Source organism: Diceros bicornis, chromosome 12 (genome assembly GCF_020826845.1).
Source record: "Diceros bicornis minor isolate mBicDic1 chromosome 12, mDicBic1.mat.cur, whole genome shotgun sequence".
NCBI classification, from domain to species: Eukaryota; Metazoa; Chordata; class Mammalia; order Perissodactyla; family Rhinocerotidae; genus Diceros; species Diceros bicornis.
In genome coordinates, this window is record NC_080751.1 from 32,604,933 (window position 1) to 32,629,428 (window position 24,496).

Consider the following 24,496-nt stretch of genomic DNA (forward strand, 5'->3'; position numbering starts at 1 on the left):
ATTTTTAGTAAACGGATTTATTTAGTTTCTTTGGCAGCAAACTTACCATCCTAATTGCATTTTGTATTGGATAAAACAAAAAATAATTTGACTCAAGCAGGGGGTTTAAGCCCAAGGAGAGGTAGTACATGTATTTTTACCTCCGTCAATTGTATTAGGTCCTTGTTTGAAGTAGATAGAGTACTTTAAGAAAAGGAAAAGTCCAGGCCTGGCTTTTTTGCAAGAACATAGTGTCGAAGAATGGACATTTGACTCTTTAGTTAGGTGATCTGGGCTCCAGTGTCTGTTCTGCCCTATAAATAATATAACAAACTTTAGCAATCTGCTTTGCTTACCTGTTTCTTTCTGCCTCTTTTAAATAACCATGGGGGTCTGTGTTTCGGTCTATAATGGAAGAAATTCTTTTATTAAAACAAAATCCAGAATATTTCAAGGTTTGCAACAAGCTATAGATGATAATCTGTAGATGAGGCAGAGTGGCTGGACCAGCTGGACTTAAAGTAAGAAAGGGGGACTGCCCGTCTAGTATAGCTTCCTTTCCATCTGTAGAGTTATCTTGCAAAACTGTTCTTTTTGGAAACTTTGGAGTATATTGTCCCCTCCTCCCAAGAGAAGCTATATTCTCTTGCATGTTGTAGTACCTGTCTTGATGGCCCAGTTTCCACCTGGGCTGTTACTTTGTTGTTAGTGCTGTGGAGTTGATTCCAACTTCTAGTGACCCTGTGCACAGCAGAGCAGAACCCTGCCTGGTGTTTTTTTGCACCGTCCTCTCACCTTCTAGCGCCATATTGGACAGTGCTCTGCTGCTATTCACCGAGTTTTCGTGACCAATTTTTTCAGAAGTGGGTGGCCAGGTCCTTCTTCCTACTCTGTCTTAGTGTGGAAGCTTCGCTGAAACCTGTCCACCATGGGTGACCCTGCTGGTATTTGAAATACTGGTGGCATAGCTTTCAGCATCACAGCAACAGGCAACTGCCACAGTATGCCAATGGATAGACAGATGATGTGGTTCCCTGACTGGGAAACGAAGCTGGACCACAGTGGTGAGAGTGCCGAATCTTAACTACTAGGCCACCAGGGCTGGCCAGACTGTTGCTAGAGGTATGAATATAAAACAAGAGAATCAAGGGATAGAAAATGAATATAGAATTACGGAAACTTGCCAGGTGACTGGAAAAGTCATTGACATCACTGACATGTGTTTATGATTGAACTGAGGCTACATGCAGAGTTAGAAAATGTACTACTCCACCGTTTATGATGGGAACAACTTCCCTATACAGAACTTAGCAAGATTTTCATAAAAATAAGTTTAGAAGGGAACTCTTCAGTTTGATGGCAGTAAGAATCCAAATGAGAAAACACCACAAAAGGGCAAATTCAGGAAACTTCTCCCTATCTTTCCATGTGAAAATTGTCCTAGAACATCTTTTTGCCAACATACAATTTAAAATTTATGTTTTAACAAGAAGTCTGCCTCCTTATTTTCTTTTCTTTACCCTTTCCTTCTCTTCTCTCCACTCCGTTTCTATTTCCTCATAAATGCCTACATAGAACATATTCTAAGGAGAGTTTTGTAAAACTGCTTTGGAAATGAGAATATCTTTATTTATAAATATAGTAGGTTCTAAGTGAAAATCCAGCTAGCTGTATAGGAAATAGGTTTTCTTTTTATTTTCCTGTATTTAAAACAACATTGGTAAATTGGAGGCTCAAATTCAACCCAATGTGACTTCATAGAACAATTTCTATGGGAACTGCACAGCATGCAGTTTTGGCTTTTGATGGATTATTTTTCATTTTTTGTTCTTGTGAGTTTCTGCTTATTCTGTGTAACCTTCAATGTTAAACATAGCAGTAATATTTAATAAGAACAAAGTGTTTTATAAACAGTGTTATGTGAGGCTGCCTATTTCAATATTTAACTGTAAGGTGTGTCATACTTTAGCTCCTGTGGCATGTCCTTTAATTCTGACTGTGCTGATATATTTAAAATTAAACAACCACCTTGTATTTCACTTTTTACTTGTATTTTCATAGATTAGTGATCGTTCATAGGGCTATTTTTTGAGGTGCTAGGAATTTTGAGGTTTAGCATTATATATTTAATATATTAATTAAACTTTTCTTTGGAGTTATTTTTAGATTTTTCAATGGAAAGGTTAATCATCTTTCTCAAGGATCGTAATGTAAGCATTTTTACTTGAAGACATGTTGGTTCTTAAAAATATGACACTGAGTTTTCCTAGGTCAAAAGTATGGCATTCACTAAAAAGTTAGATTTTAAAAATGCTAATTTCATGTTCTGTTTACTTTTATCTATTTTTATGTAGTTTTATGTTTCTTGAAGTAACTTTTTATTAATTTGTCATACCTTTCTGTTTTTTAAGACAATATCTTTTTGTTCCTTAACATAGCAATTATGAAATTAGGATATTTATCTTTCTTGTGTTTACCTTCACACAATTATATGTATTTATACAATCTGTCATTTTATTACTCATGTTTGATTGATAGATTTAAACTTCCAGCTTTTAAAGATGAGGAAATCAGTATCCTTCTATTCTCCTTATGTAACTCTTTTTCTTTGTCCCTTCTGTTCATAACTTTTGTTAGTTATATCATTTTTGCATTGTCAGTAGAAATAACACTTTGCATCCTGTTCTGGCATCTTAATTCTTTCATTTTGTTTTATTCCTAGTTCTATGATTAAATAGCCTAGAAGTTTAGTACCAGTTATTTTGTCATGGTTTTTCCAGCCTTGCTTGTTTAACTAAATTCTTATTTTAGTAGAGTCCTCTAAAAGGACCTGTGGAAATAATGTTCTCTGACTTCTTGCATGTTCATAATTGAATAATGATTTTATATTTGGACAGGAGTTTGATTAGGTATATAATCCTTGGGTCACGCTTTCTTTGAGAAATTTTTTAATGGTAATCTGTTGTGTTCTAGAGTTGAAGTTGGAGGCCAGCCTAATTTTCTTCTCTTTTGTGACAGTATTTTTGCATGTCTGTTCTGTATCAGTTTTCTCTGAGACATGGTGGGCCATTTCAATATATAGATGCAGATTTTCTTTATTTTAGTAAATCTTTCTGAAATTATATCTTTAAATATTTGTCTATTCTATTATTATGATGGTCTTCTTGGGCTGCAGTTATCATGTTGGATATCCTGTTTTTCATATCGTTTCCTCTCTAATCCTCTTTTTCTTTATTTTTACTTTACTTTTCCTGTTTTTTTTTAAATCCTCTCTGTTCCTTTTCAGAAATGTCTATTCTCTCTAGTATTTCTTCCAGTTTCAACTGCATTTCTGTGATAATTTTATTTTTTTGGATCTTTTCTAAATTGTCCAAGTTGATATTACATTATTTCCTATCATCTAGCCATCTTTTACCTGAGCCCTTATATCTCAGTGTTATGCCTCTTTCACTAACTTAACTTTTTTTCTTTTTAAAATTTACAGCAAATGGTGTAGCCACATTTTCATTCACTTTGTGGCAATGTTTTTATGATAAAAATTTTTTTTTTGGTTTCTCACAGTTTTTCCTGTAACTTTCTTCCCCCTTTTTTGTACTTTGTATGGATTTGTGCTTGTTCCTTTGTTAGATAACTCATCTGGTAATGTGAGTTTTTACTGGATCAGCTATTTTCAGGAGATTTTTAATGGGAAGGAGCTAGAGCCACCTTCCAGACTAACTAGTTTACCTTTTGGCTTAGGGTTTTTGGGTGTGAGTTCATTTAGTTTTTGTCTTTCACCAGTCCATGGGCATAGGCAGCTGTAGGGTTTTGGCAGTGCAGCTTCCTTTCTGTGGTAGCAGGGACAGACTACTCTTGCAAATATAGTCTTTGTGTGATTCTTTGTTTAGACCCAGCTCTTCCGACTTTCAGATTTCAATGAGCTTCGGAGCCTCAGAGATGTTCTGCTGCCATGAATCTTATTCCTTTGCTGGAATTTATGTTTTGCACCTCAAGAGAGAGCCTCTCACCTTTGAGAAGTTTACTTTGTTAGCTCTTTCTGAGAAAGAGCTCTCTTCTCTCCTCTTCATCGCACCAGTACCCATATTTGACCTCTATTCTTTTGGAAACTCTCTTACCTATTTTTGATCTGGTGTTTTAGCTGGATCCTAGATTTGCTAAAAATAGTGTAGTTTTATTTCTTATTTTCTTCACTGACTTTGGATTAATTGCTTTTGGATGCTTTCTAAGGAGAGTTAAGGGGAAATGCATACTTTATACCATAGTATTAAGATTGGAAGTCCATATTAATTTTTGAAGTAAAACAAAAAATTTTCGTTTTTAGTATTTTGCGATAATTTAATATCCTAGTATATGGTAAAAGTAGACCTAGATAAGCTCCTCCTTACCCCCACCCCACCTATACAGTGCAATCTTTGTTCTCTTTAGGTACCATAGAGCGGTGCTACTCAGAATGTCTGTCTATTGATATAAGAGGCTTGAGCCAGAATGTAAATAAATCAGTGCACTGCTTCCTTCATCAAAGATGTCTTATGTCAAGAAAAATGTAAGCTGAACTAAACTATGCTTAGAGATATAATTGATTTACTTTCTGGTCAAAACTTCTTACCTTGTTGAGGATTGCTAACATATTGCAGATTGGCAGCCAGTCTGTGAACAATATTGAGTAGCACTACTGTACAGTACGCATGTATGACTTCAAACTGGATCATTACATAGTTAAGGAAATGGTCTCTTCATTCTTCATAATTATTATTGCCGTTGGCCAGTTAGTTGTGTATGATCATCACTGGTTAGCATGGCTGAAATAGAAGTGTTGCTCCTATATAAATAGGAGTCCTTGAGATGAAGGATAGTTTGCCGTATACTTTTTCTCTGATAGAGAAATAAATCATTACAATGAGGAGTCCCTAAGCTGTACAGTGGAGATCGTAGTTACAGAGGTGGCTCTTATGAGGGGAATACTGCTATATGAATGCTTCAAAAATGTGAATTGGATAATTACAGAAGTGGTAGAATTCTATATTATAGCTCTAGAAGAAGGCATAAGTTTAGGGTTATGCTATCTAAATCAGATGTTTCTCTTGACTGTTGATGGGGAGACATTTGGAAAAATCAATATATAATAAGATAGTGGAATTTTAGGTTTTTGTCTTCTAAGACTTTCATGTGATTGAAGGATGTGTTTTTTTTGGATATGGTCTCTGTTGTCTAATTGGCCATTACACTTCTCTCTGTCAGAAACCATGAGACATGTCAGTGGCAATATGTAGACTTGGATTGAGATATTCACCACAACCTTTTTGTTTTATTCCTAACATAATGAATTTTGTCCATGAGGTCATGGTTTTCCCCATCAGTATACATCTTTAAGATTGTTAGACTTTGGGCAGACATGAGGTAGTTTATAAGAAAGAAGTATAACTTTTTATTACAATTTTAGAAAAAATTTTTCTAAATATCAATAAAATACTACATTTCGGACTAAAGATTCATGGCCTAGACACGTTATAGGAATCTATCTGAATATATAGAGAGAGTGGTTTGAAATTACATGTCCTTGATGGGAAAGCCTTACTTTATAACTGTCTGATTATAAACTTTAATTATGAAATAAATAACTATGGGCGGTCCTACTTACCTAGTGACATTCTTGAAATAATGCTACATCCTTGCTAGTTACATTGCCGGAGTAAAGGGTTACAACTAATCTATGCCATCAGTGGAGTTAGTATGGTACTTTAATAGTTCTGTTGTCTTGGGTATAGGTAAAGCCTTGGAAAAACATAAACTCGGAAGTCACATAGAATAAATTAGCAACACTAGAAAAAAAAAATCCCTTGTCACTGCAGTCTAGTTTCTTTTCCACTGCCACCAGATGTCAGTGTAACCACAGGGCCAGAGAAAGACTGCAGTAGATAAAAGGCTTATGAACGAACGTTCTTTTTTGCTTTGTGAAAGAGGTAGGGAAAAGAAGTTTTATACGAATTAAATGTACAATGGAAACATGATTTTATTGTTGAATTGTATAGAAAAATGAAGTGCATAATGGAGAATAGAGTACATATAGAACTTTAAAAAGCATAAATACAGATAAAAATTCATATATAAATCAAATGCCCTAATAGAATACGTAGGTGATCTCTGACACTCTCAGGAATCACCAACCTGCTGCTGTAACTAAAGGAAACGGACAGCCTGCAGTTAAACTGTTCATTATAGCCTCATTGACCATGATGTTTCTTAGTAGAATTACTGTCAAATTGTGAGCCTCAAAATGAAAGAGTATATTTCTAGCTTATAGATGTAAAACTCAGCTCACTGTGATTTGCATTTAGTACAGAACTTTCTCTAATATTAGTTCCCGAGAATGAATAGTCACATTAGGCATTTTTCCAAAAGAGCATTTAGTAGATAATTACATTTTAAAAAGTCCCTCTTTTAAAAATTTATTCTTTAATGAATGCTGCATTAAAAATAATGATTGTTATTTACTATTCCTAGTTAGAGGTCACTATTCCTGGTTAGATTTATCACTTACATATATGTATAGGTCTGCCATATTTGTCCTGGATGAGAATCCTATGTTGAGTCCATGCCTTCGTGAAGTCTTCGTGTGGGGCTTGTGACTACATTCAATGTGCTACATGCCTCAACTGAGTTTTTTTTTTTAATAATTTTATTTATTTATTTATTTTTCCCCCCAAAGCCCTAGTAGATAGTTGTATGTCATAGTTGCACATCCTTCTAGTTGCTGTATGTGGGTCGTGGCCTCAGCATGGCCGGAGAAGCGGTGTGTCGGTGCGCGCCCGGGATCCGAACCCGGGCCGCCAGCAGCGGAGCGCGCGCACTTAACCGCTAAGCCACGGGGCCGGCCCAGCTGAGTTTTGATTTTGGTTAGAAGTTTTGTGTGGGTCAAAGGCTGCTTTTTGCTTTCTTCTTTTTCCTTCTAATTTAGGAAATGGAAAAACTTGTTTCTTCAAAAATATAAACTGTTTCCCTAGAAGTTATTGCAGGAAATGATGTTCTCATGTTAATCTTGCTGTCTTTGACTTTTGCTCTCATATGTTTCTCCCGTACTATAATATGACCTTTTGTGGGAGGGGTGTGTCTCTCTACACTCAGAGCTTCTGTTTTTTCTTTTCTAATGTCTCAGCTGGAGTCTTATAGACAATACCTGTTTGGATTGAAGGAAAGTGTTAAAAAACAAAATTCATCTGAGTAAATTTGAAGATCTAATTGGTTTTATTAAATGATTTATGAATCGGGCAACATCTCATCTGGCAAGCAGAGAGATGCTCCGAGGGGTTACACAATGTTGAAGCCTTTTGTAGTAGGGAGGGTGGGACAAGGAAAGGAAGTCATCAGCAAGGACAAAATGAAAGTATATTGGAGGAAAGTAAAATTTCAAGTGATGACGGCTTCTCATTGGCCGGGCTTGTTACTGGGCAAGAAGGAAGTCTTCCTTCCTCCTGCTGGAGTAGTAAAGTAGTTGCACTTTCTGTTTGGGAGTGCAAGATCTGTCTTTTCCTGTTGGAGTCAGTAACTGACGGTCTGTAATTGGTGTCTTCCTGTTTGGGGTACTTGAGGAGGAATGGTAGAGCCTGAGAGTGCCCTCTACAGGCCTTCCTGACTCCAATTTTAGTTGAGGTTTCCTTTATTAATTTTCACTGAGGAAAGGCTTTCTCCCATCTTTGGGTACCCCATACCCTTTGAGCTCTGCTTTCCAAAGTGGGGTGTTTTGTTTCATCCTTATTCTTTATCCTTGGGTCTGGTCTCTTTTGGATGCCAGTGTATCAGATCCTATGATTCTGCTTTCTGTTTCTCTCTGGGAATCTATAGGACTTTTCTAGGTTCTGGAATTACTCATTTCCTTCCTCTCCCTGAACACTTACCCCAAGTCATAGAAGTCACAAGTAATGGCTTGGCTCCCTGTCCCCATTGCTAGCCATGTATTTTGGAGATAAATATGCCTCGTATTCTAGGTTAAATTTCAATTCTGTTAAATTCTGAACTCTAGACCAGTGCTATCCATTGGAACTTGGAAATGTCCTACATCTACACTGTCCAGTGTGATAGTCACTAGCCATGTGTGGCCTGTGAGCACTTCAAATGTGGCTAGTTTGATGGAGGTACTCAAATTTTAATTTTATTTAATTTAAATTAATTTAAATTTAAATAGCCACATGTAGCTAATGGCTTCTGTATCGGAGAGTACAGCTCTTCATACATCCTTGACTGAGCAGTTGTCCTCTTCTGTCTTTGAAGCATTTGTCTCCTTTGCCCTAGCATGCAAAACTAGGGCGGTCCCACGTAGAGAAGTGAGGGAGCAAAGGGACACCAGCTTAGCCAATCAGCTTTGCTTATCAATGGGATGGTAGAAGTTGCAACTGAATTTCCCTTATTATCCTCAATTAATTAGGTGATTATCAGGGTTCTATGCTCTTTATTTGGCTTAGTTCCTGCTATCAAGGGCTTACCATCTAATTGGGGATATTATAATAACCAGAATTCAAGGAGAACTATAATAAGTGACATAAGAGGCACAAAGTATTATGAAGGTTAGTTCTGTCCTAATTACTGTTATTTTGCTGTAGATTCATCTACTACTTTGTCTCTTCTTTTTCTTCCTGTTTCTTTAGGTTTTAAAGCATTTTTAATTAATGTTCAAAATGTGACTTTAAAATAATATTATTAAGTAGGACAGTGTTCAGTTAGATTTTAATTCTGATATGTTTTTCAAAATTCACATTTATGTACACTAGGAGTATTTCAGATACTCAAAATGTTTTTGGGAATTCCCATTTGAATTCTCTTCAGAATTTGTGACACTTTTTTTTTTAACTTCATGGACAATTTCAAACATATACAAAAGTATTGGGAAAAATATAATAAATTGCTATGCACCTAACACGCAACTTCAGTAGTTATCAACTCAGAGCCAATCTTGTTTCAGTTATAGGTCTACCCATTGTCTCCACTCCATTATTTTGAAGGAAAACCCCATTCATCATGTAATTTAAAACATAAATATTTGTGTATGTATCTCCAAAGGATGAAGATGTTTTTGAAAAAATAACACAACAATACTCTTATTGCTGCTAAAAATAACAGTAATTCAATAGTATCACCAAATATCCCATCAGTTTTCATATTTCCCTGATTGTCGTATATGTATATTTTTCACTTTGTTGAAATCAGGATTCAATTAAAGTCTCTGCATTGTAATTAGTTTACATGTCCCTCATGTCTCTTTTAATATAGTGTTTCATCAATTCTACCTCATGTAATGTTTGTTACCTGTTCATATATTGATTCTAGAACAAAGTGTTGGATGGATGGCCAAGGATCTTTTAAGCATCTGCCAGGATTGATAATGGTGTTCTAAAAGAATGTGATATATTTGCAAGAGTTGAGTCAATTTTCCTTAGTTCTCCAGATGCCATCTTGTGCACAGATTGTTACTGATGCTCATTTGAGAACATGTTACTTGAAGATTCTGATTGGGAGACATTATGATGTTGCTGCTACTGACACAGACACAAGAATATAAGGGGGCTTATGGTTCCATGTTACTGAAATGCCTGGTCTTAGTTATTTGCACCTGTGAAGTAGTTACTTTTTCCTCCTCCTTCTCTTCTTCCTCCTCTCTTTACTTCAAAATATGCTATAGGATACTTCTCATGTATATGATCATCGTAGTATCACATAGAAATTTGTTTTATTTGATAAGATTCACAAATCACTGTTTCTCTGCTCAGAATCACTTGAATTGTAGATATGTTTCTAAATTAAAGAAGGTTGATATTACCACCTTGTTGAGGAAAAGAAATTTTATTTTAGTGCCTACACTGCATATAAATACATAGGTATGGTATACATTTCAAGTTTAATAATAATATTCCTTCAAAAGTAAATAATTCTCCAGCCTGGTTATTAGGTTACTGAAATATTTTGGAGTAAAACATGTTGGTAGGCTTCTAGGATATAATTGACAATGATTGTAAACACATCCACTTAAATTATAGCTGCGTATTCCAAATTTAGATGAATAAAGGTTAATTTCCAATAAAGACTTTGCTGGCATTGGATCTTGGAACAGTATAGAAAATCTGTGAACACTGATGAGTGTAAGGGGTCTTTTTTTGTTGGATTGAGAGGAAGGCATTTGAGTCATAGTGGTTAGTGACTGTGGAATGTGAAGTCAGTGATTGTCTTAGCCCCAATATGGCCAGGCAGAAAGTACGCAGTCTGTCATCTTGGAATTTTTAACAGAGAGCCTGTCAAGATTTGTTATTGTCCCTAACTGCAACCTACTCTTACTGAGACATGAGAGAATGAACAAATGATACTATTTAAACAGTCTAAGGAAATGTCTTTAGGGTCTGTGAAGATTTGGACAGGACATGGAAGGACAAGAAAGCGTAAAGGTTCTATGTTAACAGCTTCTGCTACCTATAGGCCCAGTTGTATTTTTTGAAAGAGAGGAAACTCTGGCAAGTGAATAGCTGTTTATACAGGTAGTGACCAAGGCAAGATAGAGGATTATGGACTTTGGATTCCTTTTTTGAGGATGGGAAATAGTATGTGTGTTTATAAGCCTGACTGACAGGATCATTATGGCTGTGGACAAGGAAAGGTAAACATATTTATTTAAACCAATAACACTGGTCAGAGGTAATTATCATGGAGGAAGAAATTGGAGAATGAATTAGGGAAATCTGAGGGTCTGGATTCTCCCTTCAGAGGGTACTTGGATATGCAGTTTTTGTAGTGCTGGATGACAGTCACGGTTAATTGGGTGGTTGGACAAAGGGGCTAATCCTGTAAAGGGAAGAGGCTGTCCTTAGGGTGCAGGGACTGAAGATGACTAATATGAGAAGTTTAATTAGAGAAATGTATTAGTCTTGAGGGAATTGTAATTATGGCTAACCTGTTGTGATTGAATAGCTAACCCTCTGAGTATTGTATTTGTAGAGTTTATTAGGAAAAGAAGTTGACCAGTTGTATATCAGGAAGGGGTAAGAGGGAGTGGGGGGGGGAAGAAGGAACATTTATTGAGCACTTACCATATTTACTTATATTAATTAGTTTATTCAATAGCACAAAAGCCCATAGGTAAGTAGATTATCCTCATTTTATAGTGTAAATGAGGTTCAGAGAGTAAGTAACTTGCTCACAGTTGGACAGAGTGTCTGACTACACAATCTGTGTTTTTCCCATTAGAGTTAGGGCACCAGCTTGATCCTAAACTGTGATTCAGATATGTCTGAGATATCTGAGCGTTTGTATCATGAACTAGTAGGTGGCAAATTCAGGAGTAGAATTAATTAATGGTTTTCAACTGGAGGTTTTTATTTAAGTGACTGGATGGTAGAGGGGCTTCTGGGAGACAAGAGTGGGAGAACAGCCTGGTGTTCCAGCTAGAGGGATTCATATTCGAGCCCTGTAGAGAGAGATGCTGAAGGCAGAAGCTTAAGGATCTGTTTCCATGAGCAGCTCTGAGAGACAGGGATATGAGCAGCCCTGCTCTAGAGCAGGCCCAGTGACAGAGCATCTTGCAGCTTAGGAAACAGGATATTCTCTCCGCTGCTGCCAGATGTAGCATGTTCCCTGTGCAGTGGATATGCGGGAAAACCAGCATCACTTTGGCATCTTGTGTATTCAGAATTGGAAGATAAACAGCACCTGTGACCTGGGTGACATCATTCTTATTGGCACTGTGCCAATTATAATCCTCAGGTGGTTTTTACAGTTGTGGACATCAGGAAGGTGTCTCAGAGCAGAAGATGACAGAAGAGTTTAGGAGATCAGAAATCCTTGGTGGGATAGAATTTACCAGGAGACACAGCTTCCATATTATGCAAGTAGGGCTGTGAACTGGTGAAAAATACTAAAAACTTTTATTGTGGAACATTTAAAATATATATGAAAGTAGAGAGCATAGTATAGTGAACTCCCACATACCTGTCAGCCAGCTATAACAGTCGTCAGGTTGTTTCATCTATAACCCCAATGCCAGGATTTGAAATTTTAGTTTACAGTTAACAGGACTTCATTTGTACCCCCAGACTAGTGAGTCCCAAAGGAACTCAGGATAAAGACAATGTTATACTTTTGTTTATTTATTTATATCTCAGCTACTTCCAAAGAGATTTTGGGGTGACTGATGGTAGAGGTAAGCATAAACACTACACACCTACCAGAATGGCTAAAAAGAAAAAGACTGAAAACTCCAAGTGTTTGTGAGGATGTGGAACAACCAGAACATAGACTGCTGGTGAGAGTGTGAATTGGTATAGCCACTTTGGAAGACTGGAAGAATTGACTAAAGGTGAATAGGTACATATTCTTTGTCCCAGCAATTCCATTTCTAGGCATATATCCAACATTAATGTGTATCATTGTTTACTAAAAGACGTTGGATAAATAAATTGTGTTATATTTACACAATGGGATACTATACAGCAACGAAAATGAATGCTCTATGACTACAGGCAACACTATCGATAAGCCTCACAAGCATAATGTTGAACCAAAGAAATTAGATGTAATAGAGTATATAACCTATGTGGTTCCATTTATATAAATTGATCTGGATCCTGACTGCATAGTATGTTCAATTTGTGAAAATTCATTGAGCTTATTATATGTCTTTTTTGTATGTATTGTTAAATAAAAAGTGAAAAAAAAAAAGTAGAGTAATGCCTTAAAACAGAAGAATGCAGGCTAGTCAGTAGGAGTTAAGATATCATTGTGCCAGAAAACACAGGTCAAGAAAAGCTGTGGTAATTGAATGTAGAGTTTAGCTCTGTGCTGCCTGGCAGCCAAAAGAAAAAAAGAAAAGCACAGTAATCAGTTGATGAGTAAAGAGAAATGGTTCGGACAAGGAACTCCAAGGAGAATTTATTGCTTTATTCTTTATATAAAATACATTAAATAATGTAACAGGGTGGCTATTCATTATGCCAATTCCAGCTGCTTTCAGAAAATAAAGCCTTTGGTCAATGGAAAAGTGTATATCCTTGAACTTTTAAAGATTTAACAACAAGGACTACAATTTCAAATGCCTGCTGGAACCGGAAGGTAGATCATAAGTGCAGAAGCCTGTAGAATGTTAGGGACTGTTGAGGAAAGTGAAATCCAGTCTAAAGGGGCAGCCACTACTTGCTTTAGCCCATTGTTGCCAGATTTCAAGGTGCTTCAAATACGGCTATCTGGATTTTTTTAAAATTTGGAATTTCCCAATTTTTAAATTTTGGTTCAGTGATAAAACAAAACCAAACCAAATGAAACAGTATGGACCAAATAAAAGACATCTGGAGATAGAATCCAACTGATAAGCTGCCAGTTTGTGACCCGCAGTAGAATATAAACTAATGGATAGAATAAGGCATACTTTTTCATCCCCTGAAAGATGACTTCAGAGCTTTGGCCTTTCCTAAACACAGCAGATCTCTTTGATCATAATAAAGAAGCAGGATTGTGTTAGCAGATATTTGAACCATCTGTCTGCCCTGCAGTGTTGCTTTACTAATTCTATAGTCTCCTGTATATGTTTCTATAGTCTAGGCTATAATTCAGGATCTGAAATCTCATTATAGGGAAATGCTGTGAAAAGGTTGAGTCATTACACAGGTATTATACAGGACTTTCTATCTTGTGGTATTGAAATGTAATTTTGAATTGTTCTTTGGGCTGAAATTCTGTTTAAAGGCAAATATTAAAGTGAGCTTGAGGGGCCGGCCTTGTGGCTTAGCGGTTTAGTGCGCACGCTCCGCTGCTGGCGGCCCGGGTTCGGATCCCGGGCGCGCACCGACACACCGCTTCTCCGGCCATGCTGAGGCCACGTCCCACATACAGCAACTAGAAGGATGTGCAGCTATGACATACAACTATCTACTGGGGCTTTGGGGGGAAAATAAAAAATAAATAAATAAAAAGTGACCTTGAGGATTGTGCCCTTGAGTCACAACAGCAGAACTGTCACTTGTGATGAAAAATTTGTAGACTTTGGAATAAGCCAGCACCAAAACACTACCACACAAATTTTTGAAGTACCACATCCAGTTGAAAAAAATTATTAAAAGTGAGATAGGGGGCTGGCCTGGTGGCATAGTGGTTAAGTTTGTGCAGTCTGCTTTGGTCGCCTGGGGTTCACAGGTTCAGATCCCAGGCGCGGACCTACACACTGCTCGTCAAGTCGTGCTGTGGTGTTGTCCCACATAACAAAATAGAGGAAAATTGGCACAGATGTTAGCTCAGGGACAATCTTCCTCAGGCAAAAAAGAGGAAATATTTAGCTCAGGGCCAATCTTCCTCATCAAAAAACCCCAGAAAAAACAAACAGTGAGATAGACTAGTAGATATAAGCTGTAAAAGAGGTATCGGTATTAACAGCATAGATATCACAAATATATTTTTTATTTTTATTTATTATGTAAATAATAAATTTTAAGAAGAAAAAAATGATCCCTTATCCTACACATTTTTATCTTTCAGAATTCCCTGCAATTCTTTATCTATAGGCCTTTTTTATAGTTTATATAGAAATTTACGTAGACATTTTGTAATTTAAATAGGCACTTTACATTTTCTATAATGCATCATAAATATATCTAATTTAGATTTTGCACTGCTGAAAGCATTTTTTTTTTTTACATTTCAAAACTGTCTTAATAGTTATAGTTTTAGATATTGTCTAATAGTCTACTGAAGTCATTATATCATAATGTTGGACATTTAGGTGTTTTATATTTTGTCGTGGTTTCAGTTTCCCCACATCTTTGTCGACGCTTGTTTTTGTCCATCTTTTTGAATTTAGACATCCTGGGGGAGAAGTGGTGTCTCATGGTTTTGATTTGCACTGCCATTATGACTAATGATTGTGATCTTTTATGTGTTTACGGGTTATTTTTTAAATTCTGATTATAGGAATAAAAGAACTCATTCTATTAATATCTCATTTAATTTATAAGCTCCAAATAAATACTTCCTCTAGATTTTATTACTGTTTTACCTTGAACCGTATCCAAGTTTATCTTTCCTGTGTAATAGTAAAGATCTGATCCTTTGAGAATCCTGCTTAGTCTTAATCTCAGGTAGTTTTTTCCTTCTGTTCATTTCTATTCTTTTAGTATTTGTAATGGCATGTTGATCTTTTCTGTAGGCGACCAGTCAGTATAAAGCCTCTGCTGTTTGCTGTCTATCCATTTGTATTATTGAGTGACTCGTATGTGTCAGGCACTTTAAGTGCTGAGTATATATAGTGGTGAGGGAATCTTGTAACCTGGTGGGGAATTTATAATGAACAAGTTTACATGTGAGTTATAATTGCAATCTGTTATAAATGATACAGAGGAATGGGGTGTTGTGATATGATAGAAAATAATGAAGCGGGGGACCTGCTTTAGGTGGGCGCGTCAGTGAAAACTCTCTTAGTTGTGGCATTATGAAAGTATGGAAAGAACCATTGAGATAAGGCAAAAGAAGGTGAGTGTTGACTAGAACACAGTGACTGAGGGGAAGAGGCTCACAGGAGAGGCTGAAGAGAGAGCTGTTCCCCTCGGAGTAGCTCCAGCTGAAAATCCATTTGTTTCCTTAAAAAAAAAAAAAAAAATCCTAACTCCTTGCCATGGCTTACAAAATTTGGCTCCTTTCTACCTCTCGCCTTTTTCCCTCTCCCTGACTTTACACTTCAGCCATGGTGGCCATCCTGCTACTCCTCAGACACATTCAGCTCTTTCCTACCTCCCTGCCTTTTCACTTCCTGTCTCCTCTGCTTGGAGGACTTTCCTCCACTTCTTTGCGTGGCTTACTGCTTCTTATCTTTCATTTCTCTGTTCAGATGTCTCTGTTTCAGAGAGATGACCTCTATCACCTTTTCTCGAGTAGCACTGTCATACCCAGTCACTGCCTGTTACTTTACCCTGTTAATTTCTTTCACAGTGTTTTTGTCAGAACCGATTTTATTCGTCTATGTGCTTGTTTATTGTCTGTCTCTCACACTAGAATGGAAGTTCCATGGAGGCAAATACTTTGTAGGTCTAGTTCGCTGCTATATCTCTTGTGCTTACTATGGTCCCTGGCATTGTTGAATGATTGGATTAATTAATTTATTATTGCAGAGTCTTGAAGGACATGGTAAGATGGTAGGTTTTATTTTAAGTGCAAATAGGAGCCCTGAAAAAAATTTTAAACTGCTATTATCGCTGTTAAGTTGATTTCAGTGGCTTGCTGTTTGCAGCCCCTTTTATAATCCTTTAAATTCTTCCACAGAGGTGTCAGGTATGTTTATGTAGTCATCTTTAATTTATATAGAATGTGAAGTCATAAGAAGTGTAGTGACTTCTTGCAAAGCACTGTGATTTGCTTATTTTATGGGAATCAATGTGGCTTTTGTCTTTAAAATCAAATTTTGGAAAATTTCAGGCGTTATTTCTTCAAATATATATGTATATTTTGTGTGTGTGTGTGTGTGTGTGTGTGTGTGTGTGTGTGTGTGTTTGAGGAAGATCAGCCCTGAGCTAACATCCATGCCAATCCTCCTCTTTTTTTGCTGAGGAAGACTGGCCCTGGGCTGAAATCTGTGCCTATCTTCCTCCACTTTATATAGGACGCCGCCACAGCATGGCCTGACAAGTGGTGCATCGGTGCACGCTGGGGATCCGAACCTGGGCCGCCAGCAGCGGAGTGCGCATACCTAACCGCTATGCCACCGGGCTGGCCCCAAATATATTTTTTACTGCCCAATTCTTATCTCTCTTCTCCTTTTGGGACTCCAATTACATGTATGTTGGATTGTTTGATGTTATTCCACACTGTCCCTAATGCATAGTTGATTTTCCTTCAGTCTTTTTTTCTCTCTGTTGTTTAGATTGGATGATTTATATTGATGTCTTCAAGTTCGATGACTCTTCTACCATCTCTAACCTTCTTTTAAGAGTATTTCTTTTTTTCAGTTCTAGAATTTCCATTTGGTTGTCTTTTTTAATGGTTTCATTTCTCTGCTGAGATTCTCTATGTATGCGTACTTGTATACCATAGATATTAAAAGTAAACTCTTTGAACATATTTTTATTAAATTTTTAAAGCATATTTATAATAGCTGCTTTAGTTAATCTGTTAGATCCAACCTCTGGACCATCTCGGGGTCAGTTTCTGCTGACTACTTTCTGACCCATATACTGGGCATTGTGGATAGTATGTTGTAGAAACTTGAATTCTGTTATCTTCCTCTGAGAAATGTTGATTTTTTTCTTTTTTTCTGATAGGTAGATCATTTCCTGGCTTATCACCTTGAACTTGTTTAGGTTTGGTTTTTTTTTTTTTTTTTTAAAGTAGAAGATCTCACTCTTCTTTTTTTTTTTTTTTAATAATTTTTATTTATTTATTTTTTTCCCCCAAAGCCCCAGTAGACAGTTGCATGTCATAGTTGCACAGCCTTCTAGTTACTGTATGTGGGACACGGCCTCAGCATGGCTGGAGAAGCGGTGTGTTGGTGCGCGCCTGGGATCCGAACCTGGGCCGCCAGCAGCGGAGCGTGTGCTCTTAACCGCTAAGCCATGGGGCCGGCCCTAGGTTTGGTTTTATGTTTTGTTAGACCAGATCTGTGGAAAGCTTGAGGTCTTTCCCAAGCCCATCTAACTTGGTGGGACTCAACTCCCAAACTCTGCCTTCTTCCTGATCTTGTCAGGGCTTATTTTAGGCTTAGAGCTGATCTAGAGTAGACCTTACTCTCAGATGTGGTTCTTATCCTTAGGACTCTGCTTTTTGGGTGTCTCAGCTGGATGCCTGGGGTGTTAATCTGGTATCATGTGCTTTCACCACTCGGACTGGGCCAGAACTCCTAGGAGGTCCATTGCCTCTCAGCACTGTTTGACTTCTAGTTATCTCTATTCCATTCTTAATCTGTTAGCAGTTCTCTGGTAAGCTTCATCTTGCCTTGTATGTGTGCAGCCCAGACCTCAACCAAGGATTCTTGGAGAACTTCCACACTAGAACCTCCCCTCTGCCCGGTTCTCTTTTCTCTGGGGCCTTGCCACACAGATTTCAACTGCTTAAACTCTAATCTCTGCCTCCTCAGCTCAGTGGACAGCTGCGCTCTGCGTGGACTGTTTCCTTAACCTTACTCTTGTTCTGCTTGGACTTCAGCTCACTGCACCATAAGCAAGAAATGTCCCCAGGCGGAGAGCTGGGGTGATCATGAGACTTACCTCTTGTGTTTCCCTTCTCTCAGGAATTGCAGTCTTCTGCCTGTTGTTTAATGCCAGAAAAAGTTACCTTACATATTTTCTTCACTCTTATGACAGTTTATGGCTGGATGGCTAGTTTAGTCCCAGTTGTATTATCATATCCAGAAGTATAATTCCAAAGCCTATTCAGTTTGGTGAGGGAATGTTTTCTTAGAAAGAGAAAATCTTATTTCCTTTTAGACATTTATTTTTCATTCATCCAGTCAATGATCATTTACTGCCTTTCTTCTTTCTGCATTGGGCACTGGCCGTAGGAGGAGCACAAGACACAGTTTCTTTCCTCACGGATCGTATTTTATTAATGATAAGGAGGCCAATAAATAGGAAATGAGAGTCTTTTTTTTTTTTTGAATAAACTTTAATTGAAGCATAACATAGGATGTTATGGTATGGTCCGCCCCTCCAATTTGATAACTTGTGTAAGTACAAAGAACTTAATCTATCTTTTCCAAAGGAGAAGCTTTGGTAGTAGATGTAAGCTGTAAATAAACTTTTCTAAATCACTATTTAACCATTAAATTTGCTTTATTTTGAAATAATTAGCAAGAGCTATAAAAGTGCTATTTATTTGCTCGTGTGTTGGTTTCACTCTTTTGCCGTTGGAAATGATTTCACTAGAGATGCAGAAATCAGATATCTTGATGTATTTATGATATTAAAAGTGAAAACAGTTTTTCCCTCTGACTTCTATAGTGTATTTAATAATCAAAACAAATTTTTTCGACTTTCGTTTTTATAAAATCAGCCTAACTCATGAAACAAACTTATCTTTACTCTGCTTCATATATCACTGCTGACAACCTATAATCTTCAACTCAGGGTCTGGGCTATAGAATGATTTTTGCCAGTAATCACTGATAATGATATATGAATTGGATATGAAACAGATTTTCTTCCTTTTCTGTCTTTTTTTTTTTTTCGTGAGGAAGATCAGCCCTGTGCTAACATCTGCCAATCCTCCTCTTTTTTTTTTTTTTTTTTTTTTGCTTAGGAAGACTGGCCCTCTGCTAACATCCGTGCCCATCTTCTTCCGCTTTATATGGGACGCTGCCACAGCATGGCTTGCCAAACAGTGCATTGGTGTGCGCCCGGGACCCGAACTGGTGAACCCTGGGCCGCCACAGCGGAGCGCACGCACCTAACCACTTGCACCACTGGGCTGGCCCCTTTCTTCCTTTTCTATCATGACCTCCACCCCAAATTAGATTGATTTTAGATTGATTATAGAAAAATAACTTAGCTTGAAAAACTATTGTTCTTTCCCTGGTAAAATGCCCTTCAGTGTTAACTGGGAAATAAAGAAAAGTTAAACTTCTACTACAGTGGTACTGTCTCAACCATGGTGTTAAATTTCTGATACCTCCCAGGATAAGAGAATTCTTTTTTTTTTTTGTGAGGAAGATAAGCCCTGAGCTAACATCCGTGCTAATCCTCCTCTTTTTGCTGAGGAAGACCGGCTCTGAGCTAACATCTATTGCCAATCCTCCTCCTTTTTTTCCCCCCAAAGCCCCAGTAGATAGTTGTATGTCATAGTTGCACATCCTTCTAGTTGCTGTATGTGGGACGCGGCCTTAGCATGGCCAGAGAAGCGGTGCGTGGGTACACGCCCGGGATCCGAACCTGGGCCGCCAGTAGCGAAGCGCGTGCACTTAACTGCTAAGCCACAGGGCCGGCCCCGAGAATTTTTGATTTAAAAACTTCAGACAATCCTTATGGAGGAAATAAACTTTGGTTAAATTCAATATGCAAAATTAATAAGCTGTCAACAGCATGTTACTCATCTTTAATAATAATGAATACATTTATCATTTTTTTTTTTTTTTTGTGAGGAAGGTTATCCCTGGGCTAACATCCATGCCTATCTTCCTCTACTTTATATGTGAGATGCCTGCCACAGCATGGCTTGATAAGCGGTGCATAGGTCTGCACCCAGGATCCGAACCTGCGAACCCCGGGCCGCCAAAGCAGAGCACATGAACTTAACCACTATGCCACCATGCCAGCCCCTGTCATTTCTTGTTTTATACTTTTAAGGATTTTTATCTATCCTATTGTTTCATGTATTTTAGCATTTTTCAAGTATGGCCCTTCATCCAAATGTCTAGTGCTTTTCTAATTTTTGACTGAGAGTTGTTGATTCTCACCTCCTGCCTCTTACTATAACAGAAGATATAGAATAACTGTATGCTTGAAATGGAATAAAAAGTCTTGTTTTTCAATCCTCCTATCCCATTACCAAGCACATGTAATCAAACCTTCTTATATACATCTCTGCTCTTTCTCTTCTTATAGATGCTGGTATTTCCCCAAACTTCTAATTCCAAGAAGTCATTGTAATAGCCTCACACCTGAAGCATTCACAGCGTACCTTATTTGCTAATGGTGTGTGTGTGTGTGTACTTATTTTATTAAGTACTATATAACTCTATTTTGGCATTCTGTTTTTTTCATTAACTCCTCCAGAATTACACCTTCATAGCAAAGTTTTGTGTTAGATAGCATTCTGGAAAGTTTAGCCCCTCTTGTTTGTTGTATCAACTTAATAACATTATACCTATGTTCATCCTCACTAGGTAGGATTTATAAACTGTTATATGTACATGATATTAGATTACACACATCTTGTGGGCTAATATTAAATTAGTTATGTACAATAAAGTAGAATAATTTGGTGAAATTAGTAAAAGGGCACATGATTTTTAGGTATCTATAGGCCTGCAAACTATTCTTGCAAAGGATCTACTTTAGCAGTAACTTGGGAATCATTAATTTCAGCTACTGTAGTTAAGTAATATGCACTTCTTAACCAACACTCTTGAGTTTATTTAGAGTCCTCTTTTAGTTCAAATAAGCAAAATTTTACTATATTTTCATTGATCGATGTAAGAACATTATTTTAACAATGATTATTGTTTATGACGGTAAAAAAAAATATCTAAGATGCAGACTTGCAACGTTGCTCTTTCAATTTGCTTGTCAGTGACTATTGTCATTTGTGATCAAATGGTAATGATAGCAAACCTTTCAATTCTTTTGAGACTGTTTCTTCAGACTGGTGCTGTTTCTTCTGACTTGTTCATCGCATCTGCCTCCCAATTACATTTTTTACAAAATACAAACGTTGTCTCCGTTATCAGAGAGAACAAATGTTTGCCTCTTGCTTCTGTTTCCTCTGTAACTTTTAAAATATGATTGAAAATAATTTTGTACGTGCACAGAAAGGATATCTATTTTAATGGGTTTGGGCTAAGGCAATTCTGATAAATGCTTTGGCATTGCATAAGGAATATGTGTTTTGATTTGTTGATAGGAGTGATCACAGTGTTGTGAGTTCTGAGGTGAATAAGTGATGAGAACATCACCAAAGTGTCCAGTCCTACAAACATGTCTTTTTACTGACAATAATTGTTTTGACTGTTGTATTGCAGCTGTTGAAAATGGACAGGTAGATGTGTTAAGGCTGTTGCTTCGACATGGAGCAAATGTTAATGGATCCCATTCTATGTGTGGATGGAACAGCTTGCACCAGGCTACTTTTCAGGTAACCTCTGAATTTATTATTTCATTTCTATGTAAATTATGTGTTTTACCCTTTTAAAATGACAGTTCTCTACAGTTTTTGCTTCCTACTTGGCTATGATTTATGATGGTTAGTGCAGTACAGAAAAGGCAGTCTAAATGCTAATGATAATTCTGAATAAGCCAGCCGCTCTAGTAGTTCTAGCAGCTTTGGGCTGCAGGGATTATCTAAGTTTTTCAAATGTTGATAGATAGTTAAGAGACCATAAGAATATTTGGGATATAAATTGATAATGAGCAGTGGCTTATTTTATTTATAGCAGTGTATTTAGAAACTGTCATAACACCTTAGTGCTTGGGCTAGCAAGCTAATTTTGCAGAATTTTGTAAGGATTATAATTCCTGGAGATCTGTTTGTATTTAATGGTCCAGCTAAAGGTATAGAATAATCTGATTGTTTAACACTTCCTTCCCATCCACCAATGTACTTTTTTAAAAAAGTGTTCCTTTAGTGAGGATAAAACACACACACATGTGCACACACACAACAATAAGAAAAGAGATATTTTCTATTTTCTTTGTTTTCTCTTATTTAAAATATGAATCTGTGCTTTAGGAAAATGCTGAGATCATAAAATTGCTTCTTAAAAAAGGAGCAAACAAGGAATGCCAGGATGACTTTGGAATCACACCTTTGTTTGTGGCTGCTCAGTATGGCAAGCTAGAAAGCTTGAGCATACTTATTTCATCGGGTAAGATTAATCCATTAGCCTTTGCACTGTTAAGATAATGAGTTTTAACTTTGTATCTTCCTAGGAAGAATAATTCTTGACCAAATCAGATTGTGAAATTTATGGTTTTATGTTAGTGGTAAATAAGAGTACATACAGTTGATTTATAGGCCTGATTACTAAGTGTCTATTACTAACATGCACAACTTGTTATATGCAATATAATAATGCAATACACAGCTACTAAATTATCTGAGTAGGAACATAATGATCTATCACTAAAGCAGGTTTATAGGCAAGTTGAATGATGGGGCTGTCCTTTCTTATAGGGATCTGAGCAGTTCCAACTTTCTAGGGTGTAAGACTAGCTTAGGCTTAATTAATTTATTAGATAGCTATTTTGTATATTAACCATTTGAGTTGTATGTTTTGATCAGTTGTGTGATATTTAAATGGGTTTATTTCAAAGCATGTTTACACTTGATGTTAATAGCAATATAAACCTGGTAAAGGATTTCTCTGTGGCAACCATTACACATTCAGCATTACCAGAGAAGATGGTGTTGAGGTGGCATTCTTAGTGTGTATGACATTTCTGTGACCAGAAACGTTTGTTGTGTAAAAGCTTTTAAATTCCTCCAGACACTGTGTGTGTGCCCACAGTGCTAACCTGATGAAGCATGGATAGTCAAGAGCAGAAGGGAAATACACAAGATTTACCACTTTTTTTTTTATACCTATGCTTTTCAGATATCTTCTATAATACCTAAGCTTTTAATAAATTACCTCCAAATATACAAAACAAAGTTTATTTAGACAGCAAGGCACATATTTTCTTATTTATTTTCTCCTTACAAACCTTTGAATACTCAAGTTGAAGTAGAAAGCAAAAGAAACAAACATTCAAGTGCCCAATTAAGATATATGTTACAAATATTGAGTCTATAAATCTTAGAGTTGAGAGGAATCTCCAAAATCATTTATTCAAGCGTGTTTTTTTTTTTTTTTTTGTTAAGAATCCCTAGGCCCTAACTGTTTAAATGCCTTGCCAAAGATCTAGAAAGTATTTCCTGGCAGAATCAGGAAATTCTGACTCAGGCCTTCTGACTTCTCATCTGCCTTCTTCTATGTTGTACCTTCCTGAGCACTGTCCTAATTCGTTTTATGGCTACCAGTCCCATAAGTTCCAATTATGAGTGTGTAATGAATATTTATAATAAAATGGGTTAAATTGCACGTGAATGTGCTGAGCCTATCTCCTGGAACACTAAGTACCTGTTTTGTTTTGCTTTCTTCTTTCTTTTTCCTTCTTTCCTCTCTGAATAGTCATAAAAAGCAAGTTGAAAATGTATGTAGGTATGTTTATAATGTAACTATATATGTTTCTGACTCCTTAAAATGACTTTCTTTTCGGTGAATTATCTGTCATTTTTCCAACTTTTCTACCTGTAATCTTACAGGGACTGGTTCCTTATTCTTTCTGATACATTGAAATTATCAATCAAAATGAAACATTGCTTAAAAAAGAAAGTTAAGTAGGTTTCTTTCTTGTCTTAGTCTTTTCTCAGCAATAGTGTTCACTTCTTTCTGAGGCTGAAGCATCCACCTTGTATAAGTCAAGAAGATTCTGCTTGTCTAGACGTGTTGAATGTCCAGTTGGAATTTCTGAAGGTTTCATAAACTCTTTAACTTACCATTTGTGTTTTGCATAGTTTTTGTCCATATCAGGGCTTTTTTTATTCAAGCTACATTTATGGAACATCCTGTTAAATAAAAGATAATCTTTTTACCCTTGATGATAATGATTTTTCTACTGAGATATATTCCAGAAATTTAAAAATTCTCAGCCATGTAGTAACACCATACTTAGCATATGTAACACACTGTTTGTCAATGAGAAAAGATTGGGGAAGTCTCCTGTTTTCAAAACATTCACCAAAATTGAGGTCACTTTCAAGTTTTTCACGTCTTTATACACTGGCATCTAAATGATTAGATTTATACTCTAAAAAAATT

The 24,496-nt window shown here is 36.8% G+C and overlaps 1 protein-coding gene across 1 annotated transcript in view; it reads left to right on the forward strand.

The window, feature by feature from the left end:
- Nucleotides 1–24,496, forward strand: part of ASB3 (ankyrin repeat and SOCS box containing 3) — a 105,517-nt gene that overhangs the window by 51,377 nt on the left and 29,644 nt on the right. The window contains exons 4-5 of the mRNA XM_058551244.1: nucleotides 21,659–21,771; nucleotides 22,366–22,501. Of these exons, the coding sequence (XP_058407227.1) occupies nucleotides 21,659–21,771; nucleotides 22,366–22,501 (249 nt within the window). The remainder of the gene's footprint in view (nucleotides 1–21,658; nucleotides 21,772–22,365; nucleotides 22,502–24,496) is intronic.